An 18,562-nucleotide genomic window follows, 5' to 3' on the forward strand; every position below is an offset into this window, starting at 1 on the left:
TATCCAATTTTCTTACTGCAGTGATGAGGAAACTGCAGTGGAGAGGGGTTGGGAGCTACCTTTGGGTATGTGCTAATGGCAGAGTCAGAACTCAATTCATCAGACTTCCTTCCAGTCAACATTCTCTCAGACAAATCATGCTTCAATATGTCCGTTCCATACTTCCAATATGTAAACAGTACACACAGCACATGAGCTGATAACCTTGTAATTGCCAACTTAACAAATTACCCCTCTAAAAACAACCACAAAGAAATCCGTAGGTGAGAGCTGAGATCATGTATACAAATCTGAAGTGTGTTTATATACACTATGAATCGCCCTTGTCATGGTTTATATTAGTTATCCAACTCTTGCTGATATCAACTGTTTATCTTCACAGCCTTCCCACTGAAATAATAATACTAATAACAACTACTGGCTCTCTCGTTGCTCTCAGTGTGAAAGATAACATTAATATTTCGATGGCAATTTCTAGTGTTTATCTTTATGCATTCATTTAAACGGAACCAAAGCTGAAGAAATCACTTGTTAACAAGATAATCACAAAACAAATCTTTGCACCAAGTACTTCGTTGCGAGATCAAATCCCATCATCACCACCTAAAAGGAAAACTCTTACTTTGGAATTCACTTGGAATCCAGACAGCACAAAAAAGGAAGGGAAGGGTTTTTTTTTGTTTTGTTTTTTGGGGTTTTTTTTGTGTGAAGATTTCTATTATAACAGTATCTATTATATTAAAATTTAAGTTATGTTTGAATGAAAACATTTTCCAGGTAATATACAAATTAAAGAACACATTTCAAGAGCAGTCAGCGTGCAAATTTGAAGAGTATTTATGAATAATAATGGATTAGGAAAGGCCAATTGGGCTGTCTGTCTAAACAGTTAAATGTTCAGTGCCTGCATTCTGCATTTGTTACCAAAGGCTTCTTTATCAGCAGAAGGAGGCAAATGATACCCTGAAAATGTTTTAAACGTGCAACTTTGCTTATCTTCCTGTATTAATGATCCTTACGGCAGTTGTTATATTAACCTTATCACATAGAACAGCAATAGGGGAAAACTATTGTGAAAGGAAGGAAAAGAAAAGGCATTTAGTTTAATCTTGAGACCCTTTTTTCAACCTAGCAATTTTCTGATTGTCAAGGGCAGGGGGTAATGAAAGTAAGGTTTTTACTGGGTTTTCTTAAAATCTCAAAAAAGAAATCAGACATTTCAGACATTTCCAAATGGGTGATTCATTAAACATCATATGCTGTGAAGAGGACAGAGATTAGATTATCAATGAAAGGCTCATTACGTGAGTTCTGGGTTTCGTGAGGTCCGGGAAAGAGCTCTGACCGGGAGACAGTGAGTGACTCCTGAGAAAGCCAGCCTCTCCTTCAAGGCTCTGAATTACTCATTTGTGGATATGACATTACAAGAAATACAATTTGCCCCTCAGAAGACTTCTAGATTCTTCTTCATACAGTCCCTGTGCTCACATAGAGGAAATTCAAAGGCTCCGTCTTTTAACTCCGTTTAACTTGGACAACAATACCAAACCCGACCCTAAGACCCCTTACCTTCTCATTCTCTCAAGGTGCTTAGGGAACCACCTAACTTTATGACTGCAATTAATGTTTTCGTTCCACTGCAAATGCTTGAGCTTAACACACAGACCAGCAGAGTGAAGCCCCTTCGGCTTCTTCAGCCAGGTAATACGCTTCTTCCTTTTTTTTTTTTTTTTTTTTTTTTTTCCATTATCCCTTTAATGCAGAGCAGGGCTACTGATTACAAAGAGGCAGTTTGACTCCTCACTAATCCTCACTGTCATGGAAATTCCAGCTGCTACAAGAATAAGAGGTTCAATCCATATTTGCCAGCTCTAATATGAAATCTGTCAGAGCCCAAATTAATGAGTTCCAAATTCCTTACATCACGATAACAGGTTAAGACTGGTCAATTAATTACATAAATCCTTCCCGATTCATTGTGCGTTTGCAGCCCAGATTGTGTCTTACATTACTCCATGACACAAGGCCTTTTGGCTCCTGTTGTTCTGCAGAAAGGCCCCATTTAAGAGGAGGCTGCCTGCCACGGCAAAATGTTAAATGTCACACGTTAAATTTGCACTTTTCTGTAATTGCTTTTGTTAAAAAAAAAAAAAATTAAATTAAAGCACAGGGCTCCCAGTACACCACTATGCAGAGGGCTGGGGTGGTACTGAATGGATCCCCAGGCATGCAAGGAGCTACCTTTCACCTCTAAAGGTTCACAGGGTCTCTCTGTAGCAGGTGCCCAGTAGGCAGTGGAACCCAGAACGCGCACATTTGTGAAAATGAACCAAGTTTCCCGAGGATCCGTGGCAGCAAAAATATATATTTGGGAGAGTCTTTTCTTGATGAAAGGATTAAAATAGCACTCTTTACATAGCCAGATTCCCTTTTGTCTACCAGCAAAAGTTAGATATATAAAACACGGTTGATCTAATCACTTCTTCAGGAACATACATGGTACAAACGAATGCGTGTCATACGTGTGTAGATCTTTGCCATAAAAAAAGATGTTGCTGATGGCTTTGCTATTTGGGTTTGTAACTGGGACACATCTACAGAGGGAAAATAACTGAGGATTAAGATCTCAAAGGAGTTAAAAAATCGTCCAGGTCAAACGTTTTCCTTTCTAAAGCATCAAAATGAGCTTGGAATCACAACTCGTTTGAACTAGACGTAGACTGTGGACTTCCAGCTTCCTAGGGCAGCCGGTCTTCACTCCGGTACATGTCCTTGTGGAATGGCCTTTTATGTGCCTAGGTGTTCTGTACTGAAGGACCGAGTCTCTGGTATTATTTCCTGCATCATCTCATTGAGGGCTGGGGGTTCTGCGAATACGCTAGCGAGCAGACGATGCCACTAAGCACAAAGTGAAATCTACATGGGGCGCAGGTTCCTCCAACCTGGAACCCCTAACGCCACTCACTCCACCACGCGGACAACTAGCCAGACCCGAGGCTGCGTGTTCTCTCCGCCGCCCTGGCCCCGCAGCGCCCCCCTCTGTCCTCCGACGGCCTTGCACCGGCTATGCCATCTGCGCGCGCCTCTTTTTTCCAGGCGAAGAACACCCCCCCGCCCCGCCCCGCTTCTGGGCCCGCAGCCTAAAGCGGTGGAGGATCCGTGTTCCTAAACTACCCCGCTACCCCCACCCCCGCACACAGAGACATTAAACTCTGACCCAGGGCCGTTTCTGGACCCGGAGGCACGCGCTTCTATCCCGAGGCCCAGTCCCGCCACCAGGCGCGACCGTCCCCTCCCTCTCCAAACGGGAGGAGGCGAGTTTAAGGCGACGGCGCGTCCGCTCGGCAGGTTTTAAGGTCCTGGGGAGACTGGAGAGGAAAGGGGTTAACTAACGGGTGCGGTGCGTGCGCAGACATTCGGAGCGCACCGGCTTCGCCCCAGCCTCGCCGCGACCCCGGGGCGTTCGCCGCCCCCCCCGTATCCCCCAGGCCTCATCGCCTCCAGGCCGGGCGGCACGTCGTCGCCCTCTCTCCGGCCGGCCGGCGGGGCCGGGGGCCGCAGCGCCGCGAGCATCTTGCAGAACAAAGACTCAGGTCTAGACGGGGCAGCGCCGCCGCCGCCGCCGCCGCCGCCGCCGCCGCCGCCTCCCCCGGCTGCGGCTCCGGCGCGGCCGACCCCGACCCAACCATCCCCAAACCCACCAGAACGGCGGAGTTGCGGCTCCACGCGCGCTCCCAAACCCAGCGGGGCCCCAGGAGACCACCGAGCCCGGAGGCCCGCGGTGGGGACGTCGCTATTCAAAGCTCCCCCCGCCCCTCCGACACCAAACCCACCCTCCGAGGCCCCTCTGCATTTTTATGTTTTATTATTGTTTTTCAAGCAGCCAGAGTCGTCATTTTCACATTGGGAAGGGGGCCTCGTGGTGCCCACGTTGGCAGCAGGTGGGGCAGGGGAGAGGGCGCTGCAGGTTTGTGCTGTAAATCGCTGTCTTTTTGCGGCCGTTGTTCCCACTCGCCACCCACCGCCCCCCTCCACCCGGGTTTTCTTTTCTCTCTCTCTCTCTCTCTCTCTCTCTCTCTCTCTCTCTCTCTCTCTCTCTCTCTCTTTCCGCAGCGCAGTTGCTATGGGTTACCAGGGCGGTTGCCATGGGTTACCGGACCGAGGCCGGCTGGCTCGCTACCTGCCACCCAGTCGCCGCCGCAGCCGCCGCCGGCGGAGCGCCCGGGCGGGAGGAGGCGGGAGCGCGCGTGTACGGGACGCGGCGCGGGGGAGTGTGCGCGGGCCGCCGAGGCGCCGCAGCCAACGGGCGGCCGAGGGTGCAGCGGCGGGAGCGCCACCGCCAGTGGGGTGGGGGCAAAGCTATAAAGAAGACCCAGAGGTAAGAAACTAACAAAAACACAACCACAAGTTATGCCCGTGCTGTGCCTCTGCAGCAGCAAAGACAAGCGGTGTGGGGTTTGGGGATGAGTCTACACTTCTCGTGGGGGAGAGAAAGGGTGTGGGCCTCTTTGGCATAAGCCATTTGCATAGTGTCTTTAGACCAGAGTTTACTTTCAGCAGAAAACCGTGGCTGAATTTTTTCCCCTCTTTTCTTCTGTACCGTTTGAAAAGAAGTCCTTGGAATTTTGGAGAAAGAGAAAATGATCATTACCAGAGTTGGCGCAGCTGAAATAAATGACTGTCCAAGGCAGTGTTCATAACAATGATCCAGAGAAGTTTCCAACAAGAGTGAACAGCAATTGTGTCTGACTTAAAGGGACAATGGTGACTCGTTTGTGAGATGCATACGGCAAAGAACAGAGTCAAAATCCTTAGTAAATATTTCAAATTTTAAAATGTTGCTTACCTACATCCTTCTAAAATTTTTGAATTCCCTCTATTAAAATGTATTTCTTATGACCTTTATTTGCAAAGAAAATTGTATCTATGCTTTGAATGTCAAATTGCAGTAATTCATTTCAGACGGCGTTTTGTACTTGGAAGTGTGTCTATATAATAAAGGAAGAGAAGGTCTATATTCCAAACAAAAACAGAAAATTGTGTTGAAATTAATGGTTTTCCTCCACTGAAAAGATGCTACATTGGATTTAGAGGACACCAACTAAGCAATTTAAGTATTAAGAGGGCAACTATTTAGAAAGAGAATAAGCTTTTGTTGTGTTATATTTGTCTTAAAACTGTAGAGGCCTTTTGTGAAAAAAACTGTCTTCCATTTATAGCTGAAATACTAAAAACCTTATTTGTACCACAGTAGCTCCATAATGATGAATCCTTAAGGCACCAAAAAAACGGAGTTCAAAACAACATTCAATTTACTGTTGGATATAACTGTAATTGTGGCGAGGCTAAATGAATTTGTTTATGTTCTCAATAGCCATAAAAGAAATTTTATTCTTTTACCTTACTACAGTAAGGTTATTGCATATCACTTGTTTGTATTTAATTATTCAATAAAATGTGCATTAGGCTTGAAAAGCTCCTGCAAGATATTTAATATCTTAAGGGACATAACTATTTAAAGATAAACATTTCTGCTTTTCCTTGGCAATTTTTAAAACTTGTAATTTTAACTAGAATCTAAGTCACTTTCTTCCAAGTGAGACTTTAAAGAAGCCCTAAGTAACAGGTCGTTGACTTTCCTTGTCGACACCTCCGGGTTATATATAAAACCAGTTCTCAAACAAAACACACAAACTGGCTTTATAGGTGAATCATTTACCCTTTAAGAACTAGCCAGGGAAATACAGTTCTGCTGTATGTAAATCATAAAGCATCCAAGATTACATTAAAAATAGTTTTAAATAAACATCGACTTAATTTAGTTACTCAGTAACTACTTTTTTTTCCCAAAGAAAGCTTTATAAAATTACGCCAGAGAAAAATAAGAGACTTGAACATAGCAAGAAGGCCACTGGGGGCTGAAGTTTACCTAAATATCTCAGCTGCAGAAAATGAGAAGCCAGTGCTTACAAAACAACCAAACCCAAGGCTAAAAACCTCAAATGTGTACAACTATACTGAGCAGTAAACCAAATCTTACCCACGTTTCTCATTAAAATTTACTGCTTGCTCAAAAACACCCTGAAATTAGGTGGAAGTCAAAAAAAAAATGTATTCTCTTCTATAAAATAAGTGATCCAACAAACTGAACTTGATTTTTTCACATTTAATGTGAAAACGATGATCATGTGAAGGTTACATACCACAGTATTAGGCATTACTTAATATCAACTTTAATGGCTATGTTACATCATCTAAAAATATGACAATTGGTGGCACATTACATGCTGTTGAAAACTGCTGTAAAACAGAAATAATGTGAATTCAGACACATATTGCCAAACAAGCTGGGGATCGCTCTTAAATAGCTAGATGGCAAACTTCACAGGTTAGCAAGATAAAAAGAAATTGCTCCATCTTTTCCGCCCCCGTGTTAAAATGAGTCTTAGATGATAAAATAACAAGATCCAAGATACATTAAATAAAAATATTTACAAAAGTTCAATAATGTTTTAGACCAAACAAAAACAAAAAAGGAAAACTTAAGGAAATCATTCTTGTTCTAAATTTAATTTATTTTCTGTTCTTAGTTACGAGCACTTCAAAGGCTTTTTAATAATACAGTCACTTTTAAACTCCCAGTTAAAATGAGGTGAGGTAACATTTAATTAAAGCAACAAGTTATCGCAGTTACGTGGAAGTGTCTTCCTGGTAGTTTGAGAGACACTTCACACCATTCAACAGAGAAGAAACTTGGATAATTATCTCAAGGAAACGCTGCCTCATCTGAAATTTGAAGTTCAATGTAGTTTATCTAAGACATTTTATCTTTGGGCCACTAACAAAGAAGACATTTTATTAAACTGCACCAGTCCTCAGGCAGATGCCTTAAAAGAAAGGCTCTTGAAAAACGAGTAATTCTTAAATTAGCAAGTTGATATTCTTTTCTAAATGATGGGAATGTTTATTGAAAATATTAAATGTATTACTTTTTATAAGATCCCACTTGTAACTTAAAAATAAGTAACGAGTAACCACCACCGACACTGAAAGGTATCTAGTGATAAGAAATTGCACATTTAGTCAGAAAACAGTCAACCTGGAATTCTAATTGCACGCCAGTAATGAAACCACAGTACCTGTTTCCAGAAACCAGGTGTTAAAGCTTAATGTGAACAACGCAAATGTATTTCTGAATCTATATATTGCAAGTATGAGCAAAATTACGAGCACGATTTCTGTTTTCATGTAAGACGTAAACATTATTTTACCATGTCTCTAGTCATAAGGTACATTTTCCATCTACGTGTGAAATAAAATACTGGAAAGGCGAAGCTTCTTAAAATATTTCAAACACCCGAAGCAAAGTGTTTTGCCAGTGCAGGGGAGGTGCCCAGAAAACATCAGCCACATGTCTGAAAGAGGCCGTCCGGTCGATGCCGTCAGTCTTCATACTGGCTAAGATCATACGAGCTGGGTTTATGCTGACGCTGTCCCACTGACACGAGAAGGAAGGCGCTCTCTGGATTCTCAATGCTGCCTATTTACCTATCTTTTCAAATTCAGCAAAACCAACTCGGTGCTTCTAAATGTTTGTGGCATTTCAGTTCAGGACAGGATCTAGTTTTACCGATAATGTTTGCCTACAAAGGAGCGTTGCATTCGCGGGCCTTTAGCTTTTTACAGGAGCTTATCCAAAATAAGACAACATAAAAATACCACTAATAAACGACCCAACGTCTTTAATTAAATACCTACTATCATGACAGGGAGCGTTAGGTAAGAAGCTATTATTAGTGAGCTTGCTTCTCCACGACTGGACGTAATTCACTATTCCGAAGATGGTAACATCAGAATTCTTTTTCAGGATTCCTGCGGGGCTGTGCTCATTTTACATCCGTGTGAACTGCTGTCATCACTACTGTGTCCGAGCCCAGAGGATGAACTGGAAAAGAAGAGAGGGGGAAAATAATAAAAAGAGGAAATTGGTTTTCACAACACACTCAAAGCCTGAGTAACAGAGGAGAACTTTAATTATCTCCAGTCACAAAGAGAGACAGGAAATTTGGACTTTTAATTAGCCATTTGGAGTGCAGTTGGATATTTTTTTAGCTAGATAATTTAAACGCGAATAATTCAAGTCTGACTAAATGAAAGTCACATAATCAGAATGCAGATAATTGAATTTCTACTGCGTTCATTAATTCAGTGTGGAGGTGTGTGTGAAGACTACTATGATGAGCTGTCACAGCTCAATAAAATCTCAGTCAATTAATTTTTTCATTATCTTAGTATTACATCAACAAAACAGTGAGGTGCGTATGCCTATACACACATGTGCGTGTATATGCGCACGCACACGCGCGCTCTGTATCATACAGACGCATACACGTTAACTCGAAATGCAAGGCGATACCTTTCTGAGTCATAATCTATATCATTTTCTTTTTTTCCTTCTTCATCTTCTTCAGGGAAACGTCTGTTCATCAAGGCAAACTTGTGAATTGCGTCTTCTACCGAGTACTTCGTCTGCCCGGAGACGCAGGCCTCAATGTCTTCCGAATTCAAATGGCTCTGCAGGAAGAGGTGAAGGCAGCTGTCCGAGAGCAGAAGCGCGTTCTGTAGGACCCTGGGCACAAGAAACAAGGAGACATCCTCGGTGAACAGGGGTGGACAATTCGAGGGTAGGAGAGAGGAGAAACGTTAGGAATGTGCCACCGCTATAATTTCTCTGCTATGGCAAACTTTGCATCAATTACAGACTCTGCCCATTAAAAGGATGAAAGCATATGTTAACTTTTATTCAATTATTTGGAAATTTAGGTGAGTAAAAACACGAAGCTAATAGTTAACAACATCTGTTAAAAGAATAACTTCAAGGATGTTTCTTCAATTTAACCATCTGTTATGACCGTGTGGATTAATTATGGAAAGATTCTGCTGATAGTCCTAGAAATTTATTCTACTTAAAAAAAATTTTTTACTGCCAACCAGCATGTCTGTTCTGTGATCTTTATTGGCTAGGCTGTCATCAAACATCAAAACTTTCCACTGCCATTAAAAATTATATTAAAAAGTCAATACGTTTCTCAGCATGTTTTACATTTTAAAACTTTACAAGTATACTTATGTACATGTTTACAACAGCTAAGTTGAGAGGTGGCTTTTTTTGAATACCTAAAATCGGCGAGAAATTTCTCCATACTCTGCAGTAGCACTGTGTATCTATGTTATTAAAATAAGCCATCAAATAAAATTGCTCCCAGCTAATTTTACCGTATCTATACTTAAACCATGATGATTCTGTGGTAAGTACATACTAGCCTTCCCATATTCAAAGTCAAAGTTTACAACGAGTACAGATTTCAACCAGTGCATCAGAACTACACGGAAAATTAAAAACAACTCTAACAAATCCATACATGCTCAAATTCATATTATTACTGAATGTGGGTTTTCTTTCTGAAATGCATGTCTTGGGAGGGGATATGAAGTCAGAGTACACCCTTATTTTTATTTTTTTAAATGTTTTCATTTATTTTTGAGACAGAGAGAGACAGAGTATGAGCAGGGGAGGGGCAGAGAGAGAGGAAGACACAGAATCTGAAGCAGGCTCCAGGCTCTGAGCTGTCAGCACAGAGCCCGATGCGGGGCTCGAACTCATGGACTGTGAGATCATGACCTGAGCTGAAGTCGGACGCCCAACCGACTGAGCCACCCAGGCGCCCCACCCTTATTTTTAAATGAAAACCCGTTTCATATTTTCAGGAAAGATCTTGACGTATGATAATTTAGTCTCTACAAATAGTCCAATAAAGATATAATACAAGGCACTCAGACCAGATGGAAGGGACAAAACTAAAATACTAAAACCTGAGCATAATTTTGCCCAACATGGGATTTTTCATAGAGAGCTCTAAGAAAAACAGATTATGTGTGTCAGGCCAAATGAACCTTGCCTTATAGTCTGCATTTTTACACAAATAATTAGGAAAAGTGAATCTTTTCTGGCCATTCATATTAATTTACTTAAAATCCAAGGTCATTACAAGATTTCCTTTTCTTCAAAATAAAACAGAGGCAAAAGTCTAAACACGTACAGTATCACAGCCAAAATGTAGCTTCGACAGGCTTACCAAATGTAGCCTGGGAAAACAGTCTTTACTGGCCCTACGAAAAGGAAAATGAAAAGCTTTGTGCATTTTGAAAGGGCAAAACTCTCAAGCAAAGCAGCTAAATACTTCCCTTCCCTCCGTGTCTTCTGCCCTGGGTTCTCCCAGAAGATGAGCGTGTCACATGGTAAAGATTAATTTACCAAGTACAAGTAGTAAAGTAGTAAATCCCTTTTACTACTCTTTGAGATTTATTTTCTACATTTACAAATGTTTACCACTCTTGTTTTAAATACTTGAAATCAAGAGAAGATTTATGTGGCAACAGCCCATTAATATGAACTTGCATCCACTGTGAAGTTTGCACGGAGTGTTTCCTGCGCCCTTCTGTCTGTCAGTGGTTTTCCTGCCAGCCAGGGTACAAGTAACTGCTCACAGGATTATACTTACTGCTTTATTTCTGTTGGAAATGTGTTTTATTTTCTTTATAAAATAATGGGTAATCCTTAAAATTGATTTTAGATGGTTCGAGGCATTACACCACAAAAGTAATGAGCACTAATGCCAATGATATTGGACACAAATTCATTTTAGCTTTATTTCACGTCTAAAGCAATTCTACTGAGCCTTGAACTGCTCACGCGCTGTTATTAACTTGCTGGTAACCTAACACACGGGTACAGCAAACAAAAGTGATCAGAGTCCAGGTTGATCGGGACCTCAAGGCTACTGTCCTTTTTCTTGAGCTATAATTCAATTTCCAATTTTACTGTACATTAGACTCATTATTTCCCAGTGTTTTCTCTTCTGCTCGCTACTGCCATCTGGAGGACATGCCCGTGAAAAGCGAGAGGGAGCCCGCACACACCCAGCTCACAATTCTGAAGTGGGAGAATGTGGCTGGGGAGGCAAGATCTGAACACCACACAGGCCTGGAGTTCAAAGACAGTACATCTGAATGCCCGCTGGCTGGCTAAATTTATGCTACCATACTCCATGGGTATGGCCTTTAAAGAAGCAAAATAATTTTTTAATGTACTTATGATTTTTTTTTTTTTTACTCAGATAATTCATTTCACAATTAAAAATACAAAATTTTGAAAGCATTTTCCCATCTGGTTCAGTGAGCGTAACCAGTTCATTTTAAGTAACACCTGGTTTACTGTATTTCAGAGAACGTTGTGACTGCCATCATCATAGTATTAAATCCTATTTTTACCTTAGTCATATTTGTGCCACACTTTCCACAAATAAATCTAACAGCAGAAATTAACTTCAAACTTAATATAAAGAGTACTTTGTGAAATGGTCAATAAAATGTCATCTTTATAAGCCTCCATAAAAACAAATGTATACAATTTTCAAGCCTTTACAAAAGGAGCAACAAATAGCCTCTAGAATTTTAGAGGGATTTCTGAAAAGATATTTACAACATGAGTCAAACGTTATTCCTTTCCCCATAACAAATTTAAACTAAACAAAGCAAATCTTGTTTTTCCCTTGAATTGGACACAGTTGAAAATCTGGTTTTCCTCAACCTGATTTTATTAGGTGTATTATATACCAGTTCAGTTGGGAACAATATATAGCTATGCAAAACCATTTAATCCTAACTAAGGATGCCCTGTCTACTGAACCCAATATAATGATATATACACATGTGTATAGTGTGGAAGGTTCGCAGTTGGATGTAGGGGAGAAAGAATTTAAGTCAGCCTGTTTACCTCTTACCATGAGGGGAAAAAAAAAACAACCTACAAATCTTCTCCGAAGACATTCATGATCTGTGCTATGGTGCCCTCTATTGAACACAAAGACTTATATTGTGTGTGTGTGTGTGTGTGTGTGTGTGTGTGTGTGTGTGTGTTTCCATGGTATCCTTACACAAAAAACTAATATTCCTTAAATTTTTAAGAAATATAAAGCTGTAATAAAAAGTCTACACTGTAAGGCACACGTAGTTATATTAATGGGATGAATTCAGCAAAAAAGGAAAGCTGGCTCCCATTCATGATATGAATCAAACAAAAAATTAGTAGGACTGCCATGTTTATAGTTAGGGACTTACCAACACAGTTTATCATTTTAGTCCATAACTTTCTTTTCCCATAACTATTAGCAGAAGTGACTTACAATTTATAATTAGCTAGGGAGGGAAAATCCAAACGGGAGAGTATAGCCAAGATTGAGGGAAAATGAATGTATTCGAAAAATCTCACACTCATACTGACCAAATTTAACTATCATGTAAGAGTTCTACTAATTATAAACCTGCGAGATCCTAGAATGAATATGCCTCCACCTTTCCTCTAACTTCCTTGTTTATAAAAGTGAGATGATACCCAATTCCTAATATTATTGTAGGACCTGAGCTAAAACATGCAAAAAGCTAGACACATAGCAAGTGTTCAATAAACAGTATAAATTATTATTCTTTGGCACCTAGTCAAAGGAACAACTTTCCAATTCCTTTATGAAGACTGGCCTGGATGCGTACTTTGTTATTAAAGATGTATTACTGAGGCGCCTGGGTGGCTCAGTGGGTTAAGCGACTGACTTCGGCTCAGGTCATGATCTCATGGTTCATGGGTTTGAGCCCTGCGTCGGGCTCTGTGCTGACAGCTCGGAGCCTGGAGTCTGCTTTGGATTCTGTGTCTGCCTCTCTCCCTCTCTCTCTCTCTCTCAAAAAGTAAACATAAACTTTTTAATAAAAAAGTATTATTCCACCTTAAGATGAATATATATATAGTATACACACATATGTACAGAGACAGCAGCAATTTGGTTTTAAAGGGTTTGAACATACATACTCTTCTTGGTTCATAACTTCAAAACTTACATAAAAACCAGATTTAAAAAATACATGCGATGATCAAAACAGGGAGGGGGACAAAACATAAGAGACTCTTAAATATGGAGAACAAACAGAGGGTTTCTCGAGGGGTTGTGGGAAGGGGGGGATGGGCTAATTGGGTAAGGGGCACTAAGGAATCTACTCCTGAAATTACTGTTGCACTTTATGCTAATTTGGATGTAGTTTAAAAAAATAAAATTATCAAAAGAAATACATGTGATAAATCTACAGCACAAGTATATATCACATTTGAATGCTGTGGTATCTTCCCTCTCAAGTTCCTAGAAGTACTACACAAAAAACAAGGTACAGGCCATTGACAGTGACCACTACTTAGCAGGTACCTCATGGGGCCTCAGGGGATGTCAAGCTGGGGTCAGGACACGGCGCTGAGATGGCACTGAGACCGCCGAGTTGCAAATCACATCCCGCTTCCCAAAATGGACTTGGGCTCAGGGGATCCCAGGGGAAAAGAGCTGGAAGGTTGCTACTTCTATACAGACTGGACAAAGCTATGCATCCGAATCCGAGGGACACAGAACGGAGGGTGAGGAGGACCTGAAGGGGCCACGGTATTTAGGCCATTTAGGTCGGGGGTGAATCCGGCCGTGTGGTATTATAGACTCGTTGCTTCCTTCAGGTTCAAACCACGTAGAAGCACCAGCTTCTACCAGCTATGTGAAACTCACCAGCTTGGAGACTAATGTTCACACACCACAGTGGAACAGACACCACAAGCGAACTTGCTGTCTCTTCTCTGATTTGACTTCTGGATGGTAACCCAGACCCAATTTTAATGAACCTAGCCATCCCCTGGTAAGTACATAGGACTTTCCCACTAGCATGGAAGCTTCAAGTGGATAAGGATTGGTGTCCATTGTGCGCAGTCCGAAGTAGTCACTTACTAAATAGGTTTCCAGAGTCCTTACCAATGCATCATCTTAACGACACAACCAACTAGGACAGCAGTGAATGTGCTACATCATCATACCCTTTACAACAAAGGCACACAAGAATTAAGTGACTCTTCCAAGGTCGGATGGCCAGAAAAAAATTAGGAGTTGCGACTTATAGGAGACCTGGAACCCAGCTCTTCAAGCTCCTGATCCAGGATACTTTCTGCTATGATGTCTGCATCAAATTCAATCCGCAAACAGCCAAACGACACAGTATGTAAAAATAACCAAGCACAAGCCTAAGTGCACTGCAGCCAAATGACATTCATTCAGTCATTAATTTGGCAGATCAACTGTGGAAAAAAGGTCGTATTCAAAGCAGCGAAGTGATTCCTGGTCAAAAACACATGCCCTGAGCTTAACTCAATGTAAAGACAGAGACACATGCTGTTCTTTGACCTCCAAAAAGGAGACTTCTCTACGGAAGACAAGCAGCTCCCGAGTGCTGACAGGGACTGCAGGATTTGGCTGTCCCCACCCAGGCCCCACTGCCAATGGTCAGTCTGCAGCTTCCTGAACAGCATCTGCACTGATGGGCCGTTCGGCCAACTTGGACAACTGGGGCCACATCTTAAGGGAGACGCCATCAGCCACCTGGGTCTCATACAGACAACAATTAAAAGCAGAGCGGTCTCCAAAGGAAACGGCAGAAAAAAGTTGACCAGGCCTTTGTTCCGTCATGCCTGTGATACCCAAAAGAATACCACTGTAATGTTTTCTGAGGACTCGGCTTGGTTAATGGGTTCTTATGGTCTCTTGTCATTTTTATTCCTCTGTTCTTTTTCCTTTCTGGCCTTCCTTCAATTTATAATCGCGGATATTTCTGTATGTCTCCATGACCCCTTCCAAGGAAAGACACTATATCAACTTAATGGAAATAAATATTAATATTCATGTGCATACTTAATATCCAAACCCTTTATGAGTGAGCCATATGGGGAGAAGGCAGTATATTATTTCAGGCTGGCTCTAAGGTCCCATGGAGTGAATGAACTCAAAAGGAGATTACTGCAGACCCTGAAGTCAGGAGAAAAAGAAAGAGAGCTTAGGAAGCTGGGCCCTGCCACTAACCAGCAGTCCTATGACTCAGCCTATTTCCTTATCTATAAAATGGGAAGTTTAAGAAATTAGCTCAAAGCTGTTTCATGTCTAAGTGGATCAAAACAATAACAGCCAATACCACACATGACATGTCACACTATTGTGAGTGCTTTCTATTCATTAACTCACCTCATCCTCTCAACAACTATATGAAGTACATACTATTTTTAACCCCATTTTATAGATGGAAAAAAACAAAAGCACACAGGAGGTAGAAAATGCTCCCAGCCCCTCAGCTCATAAGTAGCAGAGCCAAGATTTGAACCCAGACAGTCTGGCCTCAGCGTCTGTGTGCAAACCAATGTGCTGTCTCACAGGATGGGTATTCTAGCATTCCAGAGTGGGGACAGAAAGAAATTATAGCGGTGAGAATTCAAGTCGTTTTAACTGCACTGCCTACCATCACCAAGCAATCCAGAGTTAATAACCCACCGGGACTATTCAACCACCAATAAATACTCCCTTATAAACATTCCCTCCAAAGAGGAGAGTTAAAGTCTTCCTTTAGAAGAGCCCAGAACAGTATCACTTAGCAGCCAATGCACTGGAGAACGGATGTTGGTCTGTCGATCCGAAATGTCGTAAATAAAGATAGTTTTTAAGTAGCACCTTTTTAATAAAGCATGTTTGCTTCCTCGCAAATTTTACTTTTGTCAGCTGAACTCCTTAGTAATTTGGCTCTGCTTCACAGCTTCAAGGACCACAGATTTATTCATTACCAAACTCAATTAGCTCATTGTTTTCCTTCTAGAATAGAAGATGTGGTCCCAGATGTGCACGATAAGATGTCAGCCACAAGATGGCGCTCTAATATAGGAAATGAACTACTGAGCTAGGCTCTAGATTATTATTAATATTTGGAACACTGATATTCTTCTCCCCCACATAATTATAGGACACTCAACTCTTGCAAAGCACTTTGCTTACAACTCCTGTATGGCCGCAAGAGTTTCTGCACACTTACTTTCTGAGGAAATCTTCCAAACCCTGACGACGCTGATCTACATGCTGGCGATTATTCATGTTGAAAAACAGGTTTTTAGATGGAAGTTCTGGCAGTTGCCTTAGGAAAAAGAAAAAAAAAAAAATGTTTTAATAATCAAATCAAGGTGGGTTAGGGACAAAATTTCTCCAAGCGAAAGCAAATTATGTTATAATTATCATATAGTTGTATATATTATAGGGTATATATAATAAGGGTATAAGATAAATAATTAACTTAAAGAAAAACCCATTTTTTAAAATTTTTGAGGGCTTTCATGGTCAATACTCAACAGGTTAGTGAAATGCAAGTGATAAATTTTGTATTCAGATGTAGCAGCCACAAAACTAACTAAAGCTATAGATGGCAATCAAGAATCCTATCAAATCCTTCATGTTTTCTGAATCTTAATGCATGACGAATTTTAAAATATTGAATATAATAATAAAGCCTCCCCAATATCACTTATTTAAGTCACTTACACCAGCAACGCATTACTTTGGAGTCTCTGCCTCAGCCACACAAATTCTCTGTATCTTCTTCGCACACAGGATGTTTTCATTGTAAAACACATGCTATTGGTCTGTTTGAAGAAAAAGAAAAATACAAGCCCCATTTAAGGAAAAAATGTTTTTTCCTCCATCTCGAACTCACCAAATGTGCCCATGTTCATTTGCATAGGATTTAAAAAAACCGAAAGCACAGTTGCACTTGTGCCAGATTCCAATCTTGCACAAAGCCCACCACTATCTATTACATCCCTGAAAAACAGCCGGGATGACATCAACGCGCAGTGTTGTCCTGGGGCAAAGCCTGACCCTGCCGTCCCCTGAGTCCTGAGGTAGCCTCCTGCTCACCTATTAGTACTGCTTTCAAAGATGAATCATAAAAATTAAACAAATCCTGCAGTCTAAATGACCAATAAAAACTCGGGGTCATCCCTTCCATTTTAACACCGTCCACCCATGAGGCTGGAGAAGACTTTGGGAATTAGAGACACCTTCTTATGGCCCTTGACACGACACCACGAGAAGCCATCATATCCTTGATACGGCCATCAGTACAGATCACACAAACCACCAGGTTTGGTGGTTTTCAGGCATCCTGAAATCACTTTTTTTTTTTTTTTAATGTTTATTTTAAGTAGGCTCCACACCCAGAGCGGGGCTTGAACTCACAACCCTGAACTCAAGAGTCTCACGCTCTACTGACTGAGCCAGCCAGGCACCCCCTGGTATCACTTTTAAACAAGAGAAGAGCATTCTCCTTCTCTACTAGATGTGCAAGGGAGTGCGATCCAAGGTAGAGAGAGGCTTGTGGTGCACAGGGACAATTATACCCATGGGGAACCCACACATGCCAGTTCTGGCCCTGCCATATGGCAAGTCACTTAAACTCCAGTTTGCTGAGTGGTAAAATGGGGGTGAAGTAGTACACACCTATTTTACTGGGTGGTCGTAAGGATTGATGGTAAGTACCTGACAAATGTTATCTATTAATACCGTTATTAGATAGGAGATGTTGGTTTGCTTCCAGCTACCCTAAGGCAGACTTGGAAAAGCCACCTACAGAGTCCCCATCCTAAGCAGAACAGCAATGCTTCTCCTCCGGGTAAACCCAAGACCAGTAAATACATGTTTCTCCTTTCTCCTTGTGTAAAACAAGAGACTGGCAGATACCTGACTAATGGTTTCGTAAGATTTCTGTTCTCTACATTTATTTCAAACTTCTATTTCATGATCTTTACCTTGCCAAATGAGAGTGTTTTGGGTCCCCAAGATTTTTATTCTTTCAAAAGTCATGATTATCCTACCACTTAGCACCTAAGCACCCAGCAGTTGTTTCCCTTGGCGAGTGTGAGTGACTATGTGCCTGAGTTCTTAAACCACCCCCACCCCCACCCCCATGAAAGGTACGGCACAGCTCCTGGTTCTCCTAAACTTGATAAAGTTCAGGAAACCTCAGAATGCAGACAGATGAAGAGATCTGCCCCCAAAGGAGCTACTGGTCTAAAGCCTGTCACCTTTGACAACACGGCAGCAAAACGCACAAGATGGAGTCTGGGGCACAGTAACATTCTGTGTGTGGATTTCAAAGCCTACTACGGCCTCACTCTAAAGTGACCCCTGGGGTCTGAGTCAGCAGACCGTTCACACCAGGACGAGTGTCCTAACAAGGCCTGGGCAGGTGTCCTCTAGAGGACCAGGCCACTGCAGGGACTCCTGACACCTCAGGTAGGACTGAACCGATTTCAACTCCCTTTCATTTCTCTGTTCTGGATTATTGTGGATGTCAATAATGTGGGTGTCAGTTGGAGATCCACCTGGTACCTATGCCAGACAAACGTCCATCCATAAGTCCTTCATTTGCAGGACAAGGTTAGGAGAGCATATACAGTTCACTAGTTTACAATTCTAAATAAATGCTGAGATTCCACAGTCACCTGGTGTCATTTCTCTTGAGGTTCATTTAAATGGGTTAACTACCGGCTTCTCTACTGCAAAGCCCTATGGGTACAGCACCTAAATGAGGCTGACTAGAGCTCTCTAGTCCCCCC

At 41.7% G+C, this 18,562-nt stretch overlaps 1 protein-coding gene and 1 long non-coding RNA gene across 7 annotated transcripts in view; one reads left to right on the forward strand and one right to left on the reverse strand.

Annotated features, from left to right (window-relative positions):
- Positions 1-4,280: 4,280 nt before the first annotated feature.
- On the forward strand, positions 4,281-8,583 carry LOC131509246 (uncharacterized). The gene is made up of 4 exons (XR_009260389.1): positions 4,281-4,378; positions 4,612-4,814; positions 7,868-8,315; positions 8,472-8,583. It is a non-coding gene; the product is annotated as an uncharacterized LOC131509246 (long non-coding RNA).
- The window catches only part of SNX10 (sorting nexin 10), a 74,424-nt gene continuing 62,013 nt past the window's right edge, over positions 6,152-18,562 (reverse strand). For all 6 annotated transcript variants that reach the window (XM_058724774.1, XM_058724779.1, XM_058724777.1 and 3 more), the window contains exons 4-7: positions 16,488-16,588; positions 15,988-16,086; positions 8,417-8,629; positions 6,152-7,945 (exon numbers count right to left, since the gene is read on the reverse strand). In XM_058724774.1, the coding sequence (XP_058580757.1) occupies positions 7,864-7,945; positions 8,417-8,629; positions 15,988-16,086; positions 16,488-16,588 (495 nt within the window). In that variant the 3' untranslated portion in view covers positions 6,152-7,863. The remainder of the gene's footprint in view (positions 7,946-8,416; positions 8,630-15,987; positions 16,087-16,487; positions 16,589-18,562) is intronic.

This window comes from Neofelis nebulosa, chromosome 4, assembly GCF_028018385.1.
Source record: "Neofelis nebulosa isolate mNeoNeb1 chromosome 4, mNeoNeb1.pri, whole genome shotgun sequence".
Lineage (NCBI taxonomy): Eukaryota > Metazoa > Chordata > Mammalia > Carnivora > Felidae > Neofelis > Neofelis nebulosa.